Source organism: Nothoprocta perdicaria, unplaced genomic scaffold (assembly GCF_003342845.1).
Source record: "Nothoprocta perdicaria isolate Ctin4 unplaced genomic scaffold, notPer1 scaffold_90, whole genome shotgun sequence".
Lineage (NCBI taxonomy): Eukaryota > Metazoa > Chordata > Aves > Tinamiformes > Tinamidae > Nothoprocta > Nothoprocta perdicaria.
This window is the reverse complement of record NW_020456199.1, coordinates 2986912-3007339: the sequence shown is the minus strand read 5'-3', so window position 1 is coordinate 3007339 and position 20428 is coordinate 2986912. Positions and strand designations below refer to the sequence as shown.

At 44.4% G+C, this 20428-nt stretch overlaps 1 protein-coding gene across 1 annotated transcript in view; it reads right to left on the bottom strand.

Annotated features, from left to right (window-relative positions):
* Nucleotides 1-2297: 2297 nt before the first annotated feature.
* Nucleotides 2298-20428, bottom strand: part of SNAPC3 (small nuclear RNA activating complex polypeptide 3) — a 19305-nt gene continuing 1174 nt past the window's right edge. The window contains exons 2-10 of the mRNA XM_026052742.1: nt 20225-20424; nt 15153-15230; nt 13918-14002; nt 12074-12178; nt 11367-11516; nt 7031-7113; nt 6112-6276; nt 5225-5332; nt 2298-3612 (exon numbers count right to left, since the gene is read on the bottom strand). Coding sequence (XP_025908527.1) covers nt 3465-3612; nt 5225-5332; nt 6112-6276; nt 7031-7113; nt 11367-11516; nt 12074-12178; nt 13918-14002; nt 15153-15230; nt 20225-20424 — 1122 coding nt within the window. The 3' untranslated portion in view covers nt 2298-3464. The remainder of the gene's footprint in view (nt 3613-5224; nt 5333-6111; nt 6277-7030; nt 7114-11366; nt 11517-12073; nt 12179-13917; nt 14003-15152; nt 15231-20224; nt 20425-20428) is intronic.

Here is a 20428-nt window from a genome sequence, read left to right as displayed (position 1 = left end):
CCCAGGTGCAGGACCCTGCACTTGTCCTTGTTGAACCTCAGGAGGTTCCTCTCTGCCCAACTCTCCAGCCTGTCCAGGTCCCTCTGGATGGCAGCRMAGCCRTCCGGAGTGTCGGCCACTCCACCCAGCTTGGTGTCATCTGCAAACTTGCTCAGGGTGCATTCCGTGCCCTCGTCCAGTTGCTACTCAGTAAAACCTGCCTGGTTTTGSAGCTTAGGAGAACACTTTGGGGTTGGCAGTTGCTAACAACGCAGACACAAGTGATGCTGGATAGGCCCCTGTTCCACCGATCCATATCCTGCAAGCACAAAACTGCCGGAGCTGGCTCCCTGCCAAACCCCCCCGCGCCCAGCCACACACCTTGTAGGACAGCTGCCGTGGAACCTCAAGGCTCAAGCCGCAGCCTGTAAAAGGTTACTGAATACTAAAATATTAAAGTCTGTATTTACACTGGAAGTTAAACCTAAGCATGGAAAAAAAAAATTAGTTTGTATCAATATAGTTAGATTGTGCATAAAGGAAGATCTTTGCCCCCTCCTCTCCTTCAGGGGGAAACAACATGCGAGTAGTTAGTTAGGGACAGAACAGCGGGCCTTGCTGCCTGCAAGGCTCCTCACAGGCACGATCAATATGTATTTGTGCACCACAACGGCAGGCGCCTGCGTAGTGAACCTCGACAGGCTGCAGTCACTGCCGGCGCGGCCAGCCGGGCCCGGACAGCAGCGGCCGGGGCGGCTCCCGTCAAGTTCCCTCCCGGAGGCCTCCGCTGCTGCACGGCCCTCGGCGCTGCCGCCCGCCCCTACAGCCTGCGTGTCACAAAACGCATTCACTGCCCCGGGAAAGGAAGAGCACACACTTCTCCAGGGACGTTCTCCAGGGAAAGCAGGAGGTAGGAATTCTCACTGGGGCTGCATATGATGGTCGTCACTCCTTCATCCCCAACAACTCTGGGCCTGTGTCCTGTGCCGTGAGGCCAGGGCGAAGCTTCCTYGTACACCGGCAACCGCAGCCAAGCRGCTCCCCAGGCGTTCCCTGCCCCGGCTGGCTGCTGTTCCCTGCTCTCTGGCGGTAGGGAACGGCTCCCGCCGGCACCACCTGCGGGGCACCAACGGCTGCTGCACACAAACTCACAGCAGGGTTAGTTTCCACGGACGTGACTCCCACAAACAAGGCTAGATTTACCTCAAGCAACTCAGCAGGGCTGCGCAATGTTTTATCACTCRAGTGCGTTAGATGTGCCCCCAAATGTGACCTGCTAGAAAGCCAAGGAATGTGAGCACGGCTGGGGAACAGCTCTGCAGAGAGGGACCACAGAGTTCCGGTGGGCAACAACTTAACCATGAGGCAGCAGTGCCCTCGTGGCCAAGAAGGCTGAAAGGGGATCTGACCAGTACCTACAAGTACCTGAGGGGAGAGTGTAGGGAGGAAGGGGCCRAACTCTCACTGGTGGCACAGTGAGAGTGTGAGTGGTGGCACTCTCACAGGACAAGGGGCAGTGGGTACAAGTTGAAGCACAGGCAGTCCCACCTCCATGTGAGGAARAGCTTCTTCCCTKTGGGGGTGCCAGAGCCCTGGCACAGGCTGCCCARGGAGGCTGTGGAGTCTCCTWCTCTGGAGATCTTCCCAATCCGCCTGGATGCYGCCCTGTGCCCCGTGCTCTGGGTGTCCCTGCTGRAGCAGRGRGTTGGACTRGRTGATCTCTAGAGGTCCCTTCCAACCTCAACCAGTCTGTGAATCTTTGTTTTGTTTTACTGCAGGCTACCGGTTTTTCTTTCAGAGCAAAAYTGTGGTTGCCAGCAGGCAGGGTCCTTACAATTTCATGTGGATACTGCTCAAAATCCCCTGTGCGGCGGGGCGGGCAGCACGCGCGGCACCGAGCGCCACCGGGCAGCACCGCGAGGGCACCGGGCAGCACCGGGGCCGGGCGCACGGGCAGCCGGCCCCGAGCGCACAGCCGGCCCCGAGCGCAGAGCCGGCCCCGAGCGCAGAGCCGGCCGGCTCGACAAGAGGCCCAAGGATCCCTCCAACACGGCCGCTCCTGCCACCGCCGCACGCTCAACGCCCGGACAGCAACTGTGAAAACATGAAAGGCTGTGACCATGAGAACAAGAAGCACAAACAACGCAGCAGGACAACTGAACACATTTGTGTGTAGTTTATTCCCAGTGTGGGCTCATCCSTCCTCTCAAATTAACCTGCAGTAACATCTGTGTGGGGCACAGGACTCGTTTGTCCACAGACTCCTGAAGGACACAGGGGAAAAGCTACCCTGGCTCTACCCTAAGGCCCTGTTTTCAGCTTTAAGAGCCGCTGCAAGTTCCCTGCTTGTTTCCGAAGTAAGCAGAACGCAACCTAACTGAGCTCAAGGTGATGTGGTTTTCTATGTTCTCTAGTTCTTGTAAAAACAGACAAAACAGCAATATACAAACACAACAGTTAACATACCACTGGAAAGCAGTCCCACTTTTGCTCCCAGACATCTAGAATAACCAAACAGCCATCTGCTTGATCTGTGGTCACAAGACACTACCAGATGAGACTCTAGATGAAGGTTATCACAGTGAGATGTCTTTTACACCACGCACTTTTTTTTGGCGGGGAGAAAAGCATCAAGTCTGTACAGAAAAAGTACATAGTGTCACTGGGTAACCCAAACAAGAGAGATCTCACTGAGCTGCTCTGGATCACAGACAGCTTCAAAAAGCAAGAGACAACTGTGGCGAGCAGTGCTTCAGCATAACATCAACTTATCAGAGCAAGTACAAACTGCCACACTGTAATAAAAACAAGGCTCAGGACAACAAACAGAGGGCTGCTAAGAAAGAGGAACACACTAAACACGCGTACAAGGCAAACACGGGACCAAGCTATCTGAAGGGCAGGACGTGACCGCCCTTCACTGGGTCACTGCTCAGCCTCAAGGCAAGGACCCCAGGTTCGCAGACAGGGCTCCTCTGCCTGCGGGAAGGCGCCTGGAGGGAATCTGGCCTCTCCCCGGGGTCTCAAGGCAAGAGGCCAATGCTCTCATCCTCGGAGGTCTCGGTGAAGAGAACTGAAGGCTCGGYGAAGCCTCCTTCAACGCGCAGTTTCCTCAGAAATTAACTGCTTTCCTAGGGCACTCATTAAACACAYTGATTTTCAAAGGCTGCAATCTCCCAAACTGCCACACTGTAGACAAAGCATATGAGAAAGTGAACTTTATTAAAAACCAGTGCATGTGTGAGCACATTCTTTCCATACTAACCTCTTTAACACCTTTTACAGTCACACTTCCACTTCCCGGTCAGAAAGGCAGAATAAGGAGCCGGGTCCGAGTGCAAAGGGCTCCTTCCAAGCCAGGGCGGAGGCRCCAAAGCAGGGGCTGCCACCAGCCAAGCCGGGAGCTGCCTGGGGGCTCCAGCCGCTGCAGAGCCCCCGATTCCTCTCACTGAGTCCCTCCTGGCTCACCGAGTCCCACGTCGGCTCTAGTTGAAGATCCCAGGGTCGACATAAGGGTATGCGAGAAATTCCCCCAGTTTGTTGCCTTCCACGTCATAGTGGAGCATTCGAAAACAGACATCGCAGAAGAAACAAGGATCCTCTGGTGCCAGGCTGTCTTGGTTGGTCACCCACCTGCAGGTGGCAAAATACAAGTGTTTTCCACAGAACAGACACAAGAGAAACACTTTACTGAAAGCCAGACACAGGAGCATCAGCCGCAGAGCAGAGCAGATTGGATCCCACCCGTCCTGAYGCCTCTTCCCGAACCCCACTCCCAGTCTGTGTCCATCCCAACACAGAGGCTTTTCCATGAACTCCTCAAACCCRGCTGCTACCAGAGTACCAAACAGAAGAGTTCCCTGGATGCTCCCATCCACCCTGCTGTAATCAAAGCCATCCGAGATGCATCTGGCTCCCCTCAAAGAAGAACCTGTGGTAGGGAACAGATGGGTGAGCATGCTGCGCCCGAGCCGGGCGCACGCGGAAGCCGAGGGGGCAGGAACACTGAGCGAGCAGTGAAGCGCACACAGGCGCACACACGTGTGCGCACACACACACACACAGGCGCACACAGAGCCCGCCGCGCAAGGGGGCCGCCACGTCCCCAGACACCCTGTGGCAGCGCGCAGGGACTGGGCGGCTCCAGGCCTCGCTCACTGGAGACACTCTCTGCACAGGGTAGGGCTGCAGGACAGGCAGCCAATGCAGCTCTGCCTAGGCGCGGTTTAGCAGCCCCTCACACAGGCTCCGTGCCGAACCCCAGCTTTGGTTTAACACATTCACATCACGCCGGCAGGCACTGCCCGTGCCCCCAGACCTGCTCCAGCTCCTCGCACGGCCACGCGCCGCAGTGCGCGCAGGCACCTCGGCACCCACCACCACGGAACACGGTTCCCTGCCCGGATCCAGGCATGCCAAGGCCAAGAGAGCGGGATAAAAGAGCATGACCGTCCCGGCAGACTAGGCTGGAGTGCAAGCTGCCCTGCAGGAAGAGGGTCATCGGGCGCCCCTGGCTGTAAGTTATCTAGAACAGAGCGGAACCAGGGAGCCTGGATAAGCCCGAAGGATCCGAGTTTCTCACTGCCAAACACCAGGAGAGGGAGAGCACATGGTTCCCTTTCTGCACTCCTAACCGCAGGAGATCTGCCGTGCAGGAGCAGGCTGCTCGTGGCAGCCACCGTGCACCACTGTGCACCTCCGAGCTCCTTCACTGCCTGGCCCAGGGGTCACCAACTCCCACCAAGGAAGGGGGGAAGCTACAGGTCCTACAAAACAACACAGCAAAAATGACAGGTTTCAAGTTGCACAGGTCCAAGCTCCCCTCTATATATAYACTGGGTTTCATAAAAGGCTTCTGGCAGAGGAATTTGAATCATACATCCCGTCAGCAGGGAAAATGGAGCATTTTCTCCCAAGGAGCAACATTTTCTAAAGTAAGAAACTGACCATGAGCCTAGCTCTGTGTACGCAGAGAAAACCCCCCCCCCCCTTTTTTTTTTTGAATCATCCCAAGCCATCTCACAGTTAATACTTTCAGCAAGAGGCACTTTCCAGGGCTAAGGGTGGAGAACCAGCCTGAAAATCTGACTATTAAATCAGCTTGAGATCATATTCTGACATTAAAAATTTGGGGTAGAGGTTATTTGCTTATCATATTGGAAATCTACAGAGCTTTCATTTTCTAAGTTAGTAGAGGCACCAGAAAGATTTTGTAAAGAAGACATCTTAGAAGGAYATAGCATACCTGGCTGTGTACATTTTGCATACAAAGCACTTTCTAGTACATAACCAGTGCTTCTTTATCAGCAAGGGATACAGGTTCCTGTCTAGGCAGTCATCRTGGTGAATAAGCCTTGGGGGAAAAATAAAAGACAAAATAAAGATACAGCCACATTTGAATTAATCTGAACATATGTACAGGCATCAAAGACAAAAGCATGATTTAGTGCAAACTATGACGACTCTTCTGTTTGGTATCTCCTAACAGAGATAACATCCCAGAGCTCTGACTGTTACATCCTCAGATTTTATAATGAGGAACAAATTTAATTTGTATTAGTAACTCAGAAGTAGGCAGAACACCTACTTCGGGCATTCAAGCAAGATAGAATTCAGAGCACTTAAACTTTAAACTTGCATCTCCTACACAGACTAACAGTACATATGCAAAACTAGGACAATGTTTAGAGGGTCATAATTCGGAGATCATCTCCCCGTGACACCTATGCCTTATTTTGGCCGTGCTCATCTTTGGRAGTGCCCAGGAGCCAGCGGTGCTGCCAGCACAGTGCTCCACAACCAGCCTGCGGATGTGCCACGTACTTGCTTTGCACAGAACGTGCTTTCACATTGGCACTATCCTCCCCAAACTGCACTCATCCCATGCTAGTTGGAAAGCAGTACTTTTATACCAAACAAATTACAATGTTTATACAAAAAAAGGGCAAGAAAGATCACTATTTTCTGCCAAGACAGTCACATGTGTACATAATCAAATCTGTTATAAAGTCTGCAGAACGCAGCTGGATAACCTTCACGTTATTCTAACAATTTTTCAACACAATGTCTGAACTTCTTTCACAGAAGGCCTGCCTTCAGTGACCAGAGGCCTCTCACAAAGCAGCAGCTTACCTTATATCTGTGATAATGACAATGTGCTCACAATTCCCTTGGTGGCAGAAAAGGTAGGGAAAGCCAATTCTGAGTGACAAATCATTAAATGTGTAATCTTCCATCTTTGCAGACTGAAGGTTTCCGTAGCCTCTGTCGTGAGATTCTGACCACTCRATGATTGTTCTGAAAGGGAAGGAAAGGAAGGCCACGTTGTAAAAACATGTGTGTGATAACAATCTTTTCCGTGAGGGTTATTATCACTCATGACAGAAAGAGGAGGAGGAGCAAAATCACGCGTTGCTCCCAGCCATACACCAAGTCCAGGAACCCGGCACCAGGTTCAAACACAGGGCTCTCCCGCTCCGCCTCTTCTAACATCTCCATTGCCTACATCTCACCAGCCTGTCAAAAAGCCCATAGCTCCTAACAATATATGGTAGCAGGAGCTACAGCTCCAAATACATGAAATCCTGGACTCTCCTGAATGACCTCTCAGATTTTTTCTTCTCAGTGGTCARTCTCCTTGCTGACTTCACATGAGGACATTTAGCACATTCTTTAGACTGAGGAAAATAACAGCCCTACACAGTACAGAGTTGACCTCACAGGCAAGTTTTTTGGTGACCGTCATGGTGTCATTTAAAAAGCTAATATAGACTGGCTAGTGTCTTCCTCTCTGTAAACTCTTATCACAACAGAGCAAAACACTTCCTATTTTCRAAAAGGAAGGGGCAGTTAAAAAGTTAAAAATCAACATCTACTAAAAAATCTATTAACCGTTAACAGAAAGCCTATGAAGTCTACTCCAACTTCATATACTGTATTTACTAGTCCTAAAAACACCACAGATATATATATATATATTTTTTTTTTTAAAAAAAAAGGCTAGATTTTCCTTCTCTAACGGTTTCCTCTCATTAATGTATATATATCATACCTGCTAAGATCTCTGCACTCTGGGGATCTTTTATCATTATAAAAGATGCCTTCAAAATAAAAGAAGGCAGATTTGTAGAGATCCTGAAAGAGAAGGAGAGAGGAAGTGAAGTCCACATTAGTGTTATGCTAGACTAAACACTAAAAACATAACAAAAACATTCCAAGAATGTGCACTTCAGGTATCCAAATTACATTAAAAAAAATCATTCTTTAAGTTTATAGGAGAAGGTCTGCACCACTAGTTTTAGATGCTGGTGCCACAACAAGGTTGATGTTGTGCTTAAGCCAATATCTGTTTTATTGGTTCTCTCATTACTATTCCTATTCCCATTTACAGATTTCTATCAAAACACAAAAAAAATCGCAAGAATTAAGTGACTGTAAACCACAGTCCCCCTCAATGCCGCCCTGCAAAAAAAAAAAAAAAAAAAAAAGTCCACAAACGTTACACACAAGGACTCAAGGTCAGGTCACCACGTGCTGGGATTACAGGAAATTCTGGCTGGTTTGTCCCTTTCCACACTTTCTCCTACCAACCAGTGAAGCAAGGGAGCTTCCCTTGCTTCACCACATGGGAGCAAGTCCCTAGCTATTTCCATGTAAACAGGGCCACAATTCAAATTCAGCAGGTTGAATCAYCCCTTTTCCGGGGTCTCAAAAAGAATTCCACCATCTGTCAAAATGCATCCCTAATAACACAACTTTCACATGTAGACAGGGTGCTTGTACTCATCTTTTGTCTCAATGATAATTTGCATTTTATGGCACTCATCAGCAGTGCCTGGATGCATCTGACTCTGAATCATCTCAAGAAATGGAGTTAACCCTTTAGTATCCTCCATACATGCATTAAACTCTACAGTAGAGCCATCAGCTGTGTAGGCCTGTGTAATAATCTTGTATTAAAAAGCAGTTTCCTAGGCACCTGCAACCTCACAAAATATGAGACAACACAACCAAGTATGACTCTTTTCATCCATCTACACTGTTGCACAACAACATTCAGAGATTTGTCTTCTACTAAAACTAAAAACTAGAGACAAAATGTATTTTGAAATAATATTAACTATATGTACTTTTGGAACTTAAAAAAAGTTGCGAAACAGTAGCAAGAAGCAAAACAGTTTAACATGACATACAAAACAGAAAAAAAAAACATAAATACAGCTACAATTTAACTTCTAAAACAAAAGTCACTGGTAACCTAAGGCAAACATCTGTTTCCCATAATTTCTACTTTTTATTGCTGTTGTCAAAATAGTTTTATGGAAACAATTTTCCTTGGGAAAAGGCTGTGTTTTTAATACATGTAAATTTCACCTCTGAAATGTGCTCTTCCAAGTTCTTCATGATATACAGAAAGAATCTGTTTGGGTTTATTCCATAATTTCCTCAAGACTGAGGCTACCTTACAGAATATGTTATCAAACTAAACACAAGTCTTGCAGAGGGCTTTGCAAACATTTTAGATGAGGCAGGAAATGTCACCATTCACAGAATCTTAAAGCAAGGAGAAGCCTCAGAACAAGAAGTAAAAGCAAGCAAGAAACCATACTCTTTGATTATTGCATTTTGCTGAGGAAAAATAATAGTAAAAATACAGTAACTTGCATCACAAAAATGATATAGCCACAATGCAGATYCATCCTGAATAGGGAAAAGGGAAARTTGCCTTCCACAGCAACTAGAAGTAACTGGAAGTTTAGTGACATTGATTGAATCCATCCGGAACTATTTTAAAGGGGAATTTTTCTGTACAAACTGTTTCTTAGACGTTCTGCATATACTGTACATGCAGATTTATAATATATCAAGTGATGCTAAAATACATTTAGCACATGTAAATTTGAACTCCTAAAAACAGTTCCAAAATACAAATTTTCCCATATTTTCAATTGCATTTTGAAGAACAGAGCACTGTTTACCTCTGACAAAAACAACTTATCTGTTAAGTATATACCAGCACTTTAAAAAATGGTATTTTCTTTGATTATATGAAACAAACTTGAACAAACCTCTCAGCTGTGGAACTCAAGAGGATTTTGATCATGTTTGTCACCGATGTGCATGAAATCAGATCTTGACAGGATTATCTAACAAGGCAAGGTGGATCCAGGTTCTACACCTCCTCTCCAATTACAATATGTACAAGCTTACACAAAAGTGATGGCTACCATTAAGTAACCAACAGAAGAGAAACCAGGCAAATGACACAGATACTGCCTGGAGAAGATAAAGTAGCTTGTTTTCCCTTCCATCCCTACACAGTGACAGTTACCTCATTGGAGGTCCATAACTCAGAGGGATCGCTATATGTTCATTAAGTCAAAGCATACTGATGAGGCTCATCAGGAGGTACCTCATCAGGAGGTGTCTACCTGGAAGCAGCCTCTGTACACTAACCGTTTGCAGAGGAACAAAAAAGGCAGAGAAGAAACAGGCAACAGACAAGGGAACACGAATTATTTTACAGGCTGCAGACTGAGGAATCAGCAGACTAAACAATCAAATTAGAAAGCCCCAGCCAACTGGGTACTTAAGTACTAGACCAATTTATTCCTCATTAATATAGCTCAAATGTGCAAAGGGATCTTCTTCAGATTTGAGCTCTAAGGTGGCAAAAGCCAGAGCATGTAGAGCATGCAGACACTGTGGCCACAGGCTGAATTCGTGATCGTAGAGCACAGCACAGAGGCACCGTGTTAGGAATGCATTTTCCCCCAAGATTTGTTCAGACTCTACACTGTTACCCTCCTCTTAACTATAAACCCTAAACACTGCTGCACTCTGGCAGCTCCTTACCAACCTCTGAGGGTCACACAGTTTTGAGCTAATCAATGCTTAAAAGTTCCCCTGAACCTCAGACAATTGCCGCCTGCTAGAGGGAAAAGAAGGTCACAGGAAGCACTGTTATAAACTTCTTGGGAATTCCACTCAGGTATTTCCTGATGAATGGTGGCCAGAAACATGCCTTGAAGACATTTCTTCCTCTCAAGCCCTGCATAATCCTTCAGCCTGCAAGCAGGGATTCTCCCTTACACTTTTCCAGGGAATCCCAGTAATAGTAGTCTCTGCATAAAAGATCCAGGACCCAGCTTTGCACAGAAACAAAGGCTGATAAAAACAAACAAAAAAAGCATAACAGGAACATAAGTTAAACCTATTTACATAAACTAAAATTAAGAACAGCCTCTCTTACCCTCTACATTTCAGCTAACAAGGCACCTAATCTGTAAAAACAGGAACATGACACTTTTGCATACCTATATATGCCACCTGCACTGAGACCAGGGGCAACACTAGAAAGTAACTTTTGGTTGTCTCTTTTTGTTATCTAGGGTTAAATACCCTCTTCTGTGTAGTTCAGGAACACTAATCAGATCTAAATCTGCCTCTCAGACACTTAAATTATTCAGAAGTTGTTTTTCTGCTTGGAAAGTCTAATATACTTCTAGCTGCTTCTCCTTTGGACTGGAAGGAAGCAAATCCTACTAAATTACTATCCTGCTAAAACAACATGCAAATTTTATCACAAAGACTTTGCACATACCAAGCCAGCATCCCCCTGAAAGTTGTAAATTTAGAGTCATGGTTGAAGCTAACGACTACAATTAATACACACTGCTCAGCATCAACCCTTCATGGCAGGCCAGCCTTCATGTGGGTCAGAAAGCCAAATCTCAACCCTCTTTTACAACTCACATATTCTCTCTGCATAACCAGGGAGAGTTGAACCTTGAAACTCAGAACTAATCAACTAGTGTTTGACTAGACAGCAGTGGAAAGGTTTGTTCATACTCTTCCATTTACTTCTGCCCAAGAGAAAAGACTAACACTTGGGATGTCTTTYTATTTTCTTAAACAAGGAGGAGTGRTTTTTTCATGTTATAAACAAACTGGGTCCTTTCCATGGATCCACCCAAAAGGAACAGTAAGGGGAGAACACAGKGAATATGATCTCCATTATTCCTTTTGCTTAGCAACCACCTGCAAAGCAAAGTATGTAAGTTAATGTGAGATGGTGAACCTTTGGTTTTCTATTAATCCCCGCACTTTAGAGCATATTTCAACATAACTCTGTCCACAGACATATACTCACACAAGAACTTACTGCTACCAGCATTATTTTCCAGTGATAGCACTTGACACACCACCAAGGATGTTCAAAACGGGTCAGCATGGCAATGTTACCAGAAAATAGTTAGTTTTGGTGAAGCCCACAATCAAAGTCAAGCAACCTGAACTTAGTGCTGAAAAGGATGCCTCTCTCCCTCTCTTTGGTATGTTCTCCAATTTCCTTATTCATGCAGGGCTTTAAAAGTACAAGCTGTTACCTTGCTGATGTGCTCTGGTGCTTGATCTGGCTGACTGCTGAACTCGCCACCTATCTGGAGGTCACTAACGCAGGAGATAGAGTCTCTCAGCTCAGTGAGGTTCTGACTGCCMAGTACAAGGACCGTCTGATAGGGCTTGTGATCTTTATGCTACAGACAGAGTCGAAAACAATCAAACAAACAAGTAAGCACCAAGCAGTTCATCAGCTTCAAAAAAGAAACATAAACAACAGCAAAAAACCTTCAGAACTGCTCCTCAGGACCACTTGGAGTCATTGGCAGCACCACAAGACACAAGATCACAAACAGCATCTTGCTTCAGTCKTTTTTAGGACAATTAGGGAGTTTATTGAAGCCCAAAAGCTATATTCCCCACAAGAAAGTACAAAAAAGAGAGGAAGCTCAAGCAAACTTATTTCATATTCAGAAAGGGACTTTTATTTTTCATGTGTTACACATTTTGAGCCTCCTGTGAAATCAAGTAACGGCTGAGTAATTATTACAAGAATTTATTTCTGTATACCACTTACAGACAATGAAAGCCATATTCTAACATGAGCTTAAAAAGTTACCATCATTTAAAGGCTTTCTTTGTGTAATAACACATTCTTTCAGTGGTCTTAGTGATTTTAATGACTTGCATCCCCAAGYAACTAACTAAGTATGCAAACAGCATCAGAATACAATGCAGAGAATTCAGTACCAACCTTCTGAAATATGACAGGATAGAAGATATTCAGAGTCAAAAGCAGCTCTCCCTCCTCAACTAGATCTACTGGATCATCTGGTCTCTTTCCAATTGCATGAGACTCCTGCAAAAATAAAGATATGCATACACATCATACTGGCAACTGCTAATCTATCCCCTAGATAAAAGTTTGATAAACTCTGTTCTAATGTTTCCTTTTCAACTCTGTCTTTGGGTAGCCTTCTGAATTGACCACAGGCTAGCTCTTGGAGGATAGTGAGGTGATAAACTGCTACAATTACTCCATTCATCAGCTCTGGAGTAACTGAGTTATTTCCAGGAATCAGAGGCAGCTAGCCATGTCTCTGCCCTGGTGGAACCCAGCTGCAATCAATTTCTACTGCTTCACTTGGAAGCACCCTTTGGATGCTTTCACATCAAAAAGAGGATCACAACTCTGACCTAGAAACTAGCCACAKGGTGAGGTTATTAGAAGCTAATGCAACACTGTCTGCTACTAAAGAAGCTGGATCTAGTTCGAGGTCTCATTTTTTTCAACACCCAAACCCCAAATCCAGTACTGTCTGCCACAGAGCTATATTTCAGAAAAGAACTTAAAGCATTTGCATCCTACTTTGTTTAAGACATAGCTCCAGCTGTGAAGATGAGGGTGAGTACTTTTCTCTGACAGTAACAGTCTCCTATTATTTCAACAAGAGAGAATGCTGGTTGCAAAAAACACTTCTCACAAGCACAAAGTGTTCTTCAAACTTAAGAGCAGATGTGTGTACTGCTGTTTGGTATCAGTGCAGAAATGCAAGTACTCTATCCTTCTGCATCCCTTTCCTAGTGTGAACACATTCCAAGCTCACATTGGTTACTGTTCACATCTTATGTCATACAGCTTGACCATATCTCTGGCACAAAAATTGGACACCACAGCTTCCTTGAAGAAAGCGGTAATGTCCCCTATGATTGTTCTTTAGAAGTAGAAATAAGACGTTATTCACTGAAAACCTAAGCCTGGGACTCCAGACTGTTGAAATGTGATTGTACATGGCAGATCAGGAAACTATAAGGGAAAAGCATATAGCAGTCAAAAACGATGTCCTTCACTCTATTTCCACCTTTTACAGCAGTTTGTGTATTCCCCACTCAAGCCATGGACTTCAGGAACTGTGCATTTAAGAACTTTTTTTTTTATTTTATTTTTTTTTATCTAGGATATCTAACCTTACTGGTTTTGAAGACTTCTTAAAAAAACAACAAAATGATTTTTGAGGGGTTAATCACTTAACTCTTACCACAGAGTGGTTCAGAAACATGCAGCTCAGAATTAGGAAGTTACCATCAACATGCCTCTACTGTCTTCTTTTTTCAGCTCTGTAGAACCAAGACCACAACCATTTATACCTGACAGCTTAGATTCCAAAAGAGAACTCTAGGAGCAAAGACACAAGTATTTTGCCTAGTCCCACAGTATGTTCACCTTATATGTAGTATGCTGCACCCCCTATACACTGCTCTAGTAGTAAATAACTAGTAGAGCAGTAATGAACCAGAGTTCCTCCAAGCTACATTTAGCACAAATAGACTGTAAAAGAGGAGYTGCTGTCCCTAAAATGTTAGTGTGTACTATCTTTCTGTATGGTCTCTCTAATTCCTAATCATTACCTGCAACTCAGTCTCCATAAACAACATACAGATTCACAAGAAAGAGGGAGGGAGATAAAAAACAGGGGGAAAAAAAAAAAAAAGAGGGGGGAGGAGGTGGGGTAGAATTTTTAAAAGCAGCATCAATCAGAGGTTCTTTATTGGCTGCACTGAATGGTGGTGAATCCTCTCAGTTGACAGTAATCTTACCATCTCATAAGCAAGTGTCTCTTGTCTGCAAGCCCGATCTACAATTATGGTTTCTTCTCGCCTTTCTAGCGCCTTCTTTCTAATTCTGAAGGGCAGGAACACAGGGAAAAAAATACATTAAATAGCTTTACGCACTAACAGCTAATCTCTATGAAGATTTTCAAAGAGCAAAGCTTCTGTCAGTCCTAGCATGACAACAATGTTGTGATACTCTGGACTTGAAGTAAACCTGGTCCTCCCGGTTCTTCAAAGGGTCACACAAATTATTAGCCAGCCTTACAACATTTGTCCAGAAAAAMAATAAAACCTCATCCAAACAGGCTCTCCTAGAAAAAAAAATTGCTACTTATGAGGAATCTGTTTCAGTTATTTCTCTCAGTTTAGAGCTATTCAACTCCTGTTCAAATATAAAACAAGATGAAAAAAATACACCTTTCCAACCTCAAGGCATTGGTAATAAATACATTTAACCACTATATACYGAACTCACTTTAATTTCCAGCACAAGTCCTTTCATCCTGAGAACTTGCTGTAACTTTTCAATAACAACAAAACTGACCCTGATCACAGCCTTAGCACACACTATTTTACATTAATTGCAAAAGAACTGTAATTCAAGGCCAATAAAAGTGAGGTGGAAAAAAAAGGCTGAATTGGCCATGTTTAAGTACAGAGCTCAATAAGTAACATAGTTGTAACACGGCTCAAACTATGGAAAGGAACTGGTAAAATTAACGAATTCCACTAAGAATAGGGACAGATACAAAACTAGCTTGAACACAACTCACTCACTCCTAGTGATACTCCATGCCAGTAGAAGTAAGAGCTTAYAGTCTTGTAAAACCAGGCTTTTGGGGAATCTCCCTTATATCCTTTCGTGAAGTTCCCTTCACCATGCTCCAAATCTAGATGCCATTTCAGAGGCACCTAGCATCAGAACTCCCCAATGTCGTGTACTGAAAGATTCCCCAGGTCTTCCAGTATACAGCAACCACTTTGGAAAAACACAGTATATTCTGCACTTCTCACCAAAACATTCCTAAGTAATGTTAAAGCAGAAGGCTAATACCAATTATCCCATCAAGAGAAGGGGTTTTTGACCTCAGAGTATTTCTGGAAAACTGTTTCAGAAGGCACACTACTACCTTGAAAGTGACCTGTGATAAGCCACACTTTAGTTATTACATGGGTTTGTTTTTAAACCAGGGTTTTGATAGGATACCTTAACAACATACCGAAGAGTTAGTAGAGTGCTGTCTTCAGGAATCACTTCTGGGTCCTTTTCTTCATCAGGAGGCATCAACATATCAACACTAGAACAATGAACAAATCTTACATTAAACATTTTTCGTAATTATAATCAGTAAGATGCACAGAGCAAATTTTATCTTTACTTTGCATTCTGTCTCACCAAGCAGAACTCCTTACAAATGTGTAACCAGGCCAGTTCAAAACATGTGACAAACACATTCTATGTTGCAGAAACACTTGTCTCCCTCAAATCTAGCCTATCTACTGCAAATTTCTGATGATACATGGGAAAACAGATTAATCTGACAAAAGAAGCAGTAACCTCAKCAATCTGCACAGCAAGGTAGCACTCTTACTGGGTACAAACACAGCACAATAAGAATAGGCAAAGCCACTTCATTTGCAAATAAATTTACTAAGTTAAGACAATAATTTATACCATACTTTTAAAAATAAGACAAGGCTTATGCAAAAGTGACAGGACTAACCTTCCTTGTACCCTTGCACTTCCTTTTTTCACCTTCTGATCTTTTTTCTCCTTCTTGTTCACATGTTTGCACAGAACTCAACCAATACAAACTGAAACTAACTAGAATTTTTTAGCCCAGTGCAAATCACTGCACAATGTAGGAAGGGTGTGTAGAGCAACCTTTTGGCTGCAACAATAACCTAAAGTGACTATACCAACATCATTCTTAACGTGAATGAAGATGCAATTTAGAATTTTATTCCAAATGGAGAAACCTTTTAAGCTAGTTAAAAAAGGAGAATCAATCTTACTCTTAGATTCCCACTTGAGGAACTAAAGGCAGTTAATTAAACCCTAAATCAAGCACAAACCGAACTGTGCTGAAGAGTAACTAACAGAGCGGAGAGGCATGTGAGCACAGGGTACAGGGAGCAGACCCTTAGATGGGGCTACTAACCTCCATTCAGTGCAGATTAGTGATACGAACCAACAAATTAGTTCAGTAATGTGTAGCCCATGCTGGGTAATGGACCCACAGTACCCTGTTCTGTGGTCACCTGCCCCCCACCAGATCACTCACACTTTTTTATCTAAGTCTCCCTGCCCCTTCACTTCAGACCTGACATTTCGCAGGCATCTATGTTCATTTAAAGAGCAGCCGGTTATCTGCAGGATGTGAGAGTGTAAGTTACCTCCTGTAATGAAGCCTCACTTGCACCAAAGATGCGATTCCCCAGTTCACCGTATGCACTAGCAGCAGTGCTCCCTTGTCCTCTCCTTTCCATAGGGCACTGCCCTGGAGCGCACCTGACACTTCTGGCTGCACTACCTGCACAGTCCCACCACACTCCAGCCCTATGGTTTCCTAACAAGCAGCTCCAGGCAGGCACGATGCAACACAGAAGGTAGSATATTTGCCTCCCTGCCTTGCAAGGACAGAACTACAGCTGGGACAAGTCAAAACTCCCACTGGATCCTTGAGAAGCCCCACAGACTCTAGAGAAGCCAGACACAGAAAATTCTGTCTCTGGAAACTCAGAACTCTAAATGATTCACAGCCTTCTGTGCATGTAATAATTTATGCTCTACCTCATCATAACACAACATCAAACCCTTGGAAGGCTCTTTCCATAAGGTGCAGCAGTGTCCCTCCAGAGTAACCACTGAGGTCAACAGAACCACACCACTAACACTTGGTCTGTGACCCTGTGGTTTTCCAATTGAAAAATACATGCCAATCCCTTCTGAAACCAAGATGATGCATCGGTTTCTTACATGCAACACATTAAACTGTACATGACACAAAATCTGAAACCAGACATAACTCACTCCTGACAACCACAAGCACGGGATTCCATGGCGATCCTGCAGAGAACATCCTGTTAAAAACTACTAGTGTAAYCCCATAAACAACTACCAGTGTATTCAACTATGCAAAGGCAAAAAAAAAAAAAAAGGTAAAGATGTTAGCCAAAATACTTAACAGACACTAAGGTGAACTGTAAAAAACTGAGGAACTGTAAAAAAATGAGGAACAACATTTTATGGTTGGACTCAATCTTTAATGTCTTTTCAACCATAACAATTCTATGATTCTAACATTTGAAGGTCTCACTTGAGCAAAGAATGCAAAGAGAACTCTTCAAGCAAGAAGAATCATAGAATTGGATATTTTAAGGTWAGAAATAAATAAACTAAAGGCAAATTTGAGAAAAATTTGAACTAAGAAATAGACTGCTACTGAAGCATTTAATTACCATGACTTAACTTCTCTCAGAATAAGCACCCCAATCAACCTTCTCAGTTTTCAGAAACTTACTTAGAAGGTGCTTTAATATTTTGCCTTATGTTTCCCTGGTAAACAACAAATATAGCRTTTACATTACCCTTTATATTGCGTATATTTTAAGGGCAGTACTTTCATCACCTTTAAGACACTAATACTGCAAGACGCTAAATACTAATACGTTAAGACGCTAATGCTAGCTTAATGCAGCTTTATAACACATCCCTAGAGATATTTACAACTACCCCTTCTAATAAAACAAGAAGGTGAATTAGGGCTGAAGTGGAATAAAGTACCTGTAAACCTCACCTCCCTTGACCTGCCTAAAATCCACACTGATCTGAGCCTAAGCCTGTCCTACATGTATGCAACAAACCACTCAGAAGGCAAAAGAGAATAACAAGCAAACAGAACAACATTCTTACCAATTCAGACCCAAATGAGCAAATAAGGAATTTTTCTTAGTTTCCTGTATTCTGTTTTGTCTTCACAAAGGAAAAAAAGAAATCATTGCCTCAATCACAGCCTGTTGGGACATATAGCAAGTTCAACTTTATTTCTTCTCACTGGAAGATCCTTTATCAAGAACACTTCCATGTGTATTATGCCATATACATTCTAACCAAGACTTTCTATTCAAAAACTTAATCCTGACTTTAAGAAAGATTCCCATAATCCAGTGACATTGTTTTTTTAAAGCATATCCAAGGAGAACATCCACCATGTCSTATCTCTCTTCTGTCCAGGGGAAATCTGCTATAATTTGGCTGTAACTCACAGGCAAAAAATAAGCTTTTACATCAAGGATTCCTGCACTTCAGTGCACAGAAACCACATTCACATCAACACTAAATGTGACCCGGAGGCTCCATGGAACAGATCTTGGAATAGTGCAGAATAGTGCCACTGCTTCTAGGAAGAATACAGACAGCAYAGAACAGACAAGTGAAAGTGATCGGAGACAGTGATTTGAGACTGGGCTGTATAAAGAGAGATTCAGGAGACTAGGACTATTTAGCCTGAAAAGCAAAAGCACATGGAGATTAGGGATTGGGATTTCTAGCCTGCACGGGGGAAAGGTCACACCAGGATGTGTAGCTTTATCTTCATTCGCCTGCAAAGCCAGCAGGCAGCTGCCAGATGACCTGTTCATTCCTCCAATAGATCATCTATCATTTTTTTCTCCCCAAATCTTTTCATCAGACAGCACTTTTCACAACATACTCAACAGCAAGAATATACAGCAGACAAAGTGTAGCACAAACAGATGGAAGGAAGCAGAAGAGAAACTGAAGTGAGGGAAGCAAAGAGTAAACAAAGCAGAGAAAAATCAGACCAACATTCAAGCAAAAATAGCAACAGATATGATCAAGCAGCAGCATTACTAAAAAGAGTCAATTGCAGGAAAGGAGCAATCAGGGACTACACCTACCCTGAAGAACCTTATGGAATAATTCCCACAGTCGCTGCCACATCGGAATATCTACATCTTTTTTAACGTAAATGTCAGCCTCCGCTTTTAGCAAGCCTAGCAGTGGTAAAAAATGGAACAGCATACAACACAATCCCAGTCACCAGAACAGTGACAGCTGAAGACTAGTTTAGTTAATCTAGCATTAGAAGCACCAAGAACATGTGGTAAAATTTTTCCTCCAGGCAAGGCAAGAAAGGCAAGAAAAAAATCCAGCAAGTGGTGATTTCTTTCTGCCTTCTTCTGTACCTCTGAAAGTCTCAACTTCTGAATGGTTTATTAAGCTCTCACTATTGGAAACATCACTCTGCTGCAGGCTCAGTCACCGAATTCAGAGCTCTTAACCTTCTACTAGTACTTCTACTTGTTCCTTGCCTTATGTCAAAGCAATGTTATTTCCACTTCTTTCTCCTTCTCCTGMGGCATCATCATTATTTAAATAAATAACAATTATCAATCAAACTTTTTCCAGTGACATACTAAGTTTACTAACTTTATTATTACTGGCTTTGTCACAATATCATAATGTTGCTGCAATTCGGTCTGATGTATAATCATCCCATTGTTTGGGTTATAACTCTGAAAATATCTAGGAGGATGTATCCACAGCACAACATCTGCACCGCTTTGTATGTGTCATACACGTAGGCCACACAAGGAAAACTCATCAAGGAGAGCTCAATGTATGGTGTAACACTACCTACTGCACAGATTTTCATTTCTTGGTTCACATATAAGATTAAGCTTATTCTATGTGGTATGTGAAGGTGAAGAAGTTTCATCTTGTACTTGAAATATGCGGCAAACACTTCAGTGCCTTTGAGATGACAGTAGCCAAGGGGCAAACACACCCAAAACTACAGACAGCAGCAGCCTGCTGTGCCCTTCTTAGGAACGAGCTATACACAAACTACCAAATGAGATGCTTTCTGCAGGACTTTTGGGGCAAAACCTGGCTTTTCTTGCAGGTCGAGTAAGACGAGATGATTCCAACAGTTAATCTAATTTCTGCTTTAGCTTGTTAGCTCCTGTTGCTTTAGTCCCTGGACTGTTCTGCCCCTTCTTTGGCATTGGCCTGCCGCCCACCGCCGTGCAAAAAAAAAACAAGCCAAGGACACGCGGGAGCCAGGCTGGAACAGGACGAAGGTTTCCCTTCCCCAACCCTACCCCTGTGCAGGGATTTGGGGGGCAGCGGGGTGAGCGCGGGCCTCGCCGGCACAACCTAGAGCCGCCAAGGGGGCACAGGCCCGTGCGTGACCGCCCGCGGCCCCCCAGCCGCCTCCCGGCCCCTTCCCCTCTGGACACAGCGCGGAGGCGCGGGGGTGCCCACCTGCACACGGCGCGCAGCTCCGCCGCCGTCTCCGCCGCGCAGCCCAGCTCCGCCGCCACGGCCTCCTCATCATCATCATCATCCACATCCTCCTCCGCCTCCGCCGCCGCCGCCAGCGAGAGGTCGCGCGGCCGCAGGTGGCGCCGCCAGCAGCGCCGCAGGTCGCGCACGCGGAGGATCCGCGTGTAAAGCTCCGCCGCCTCG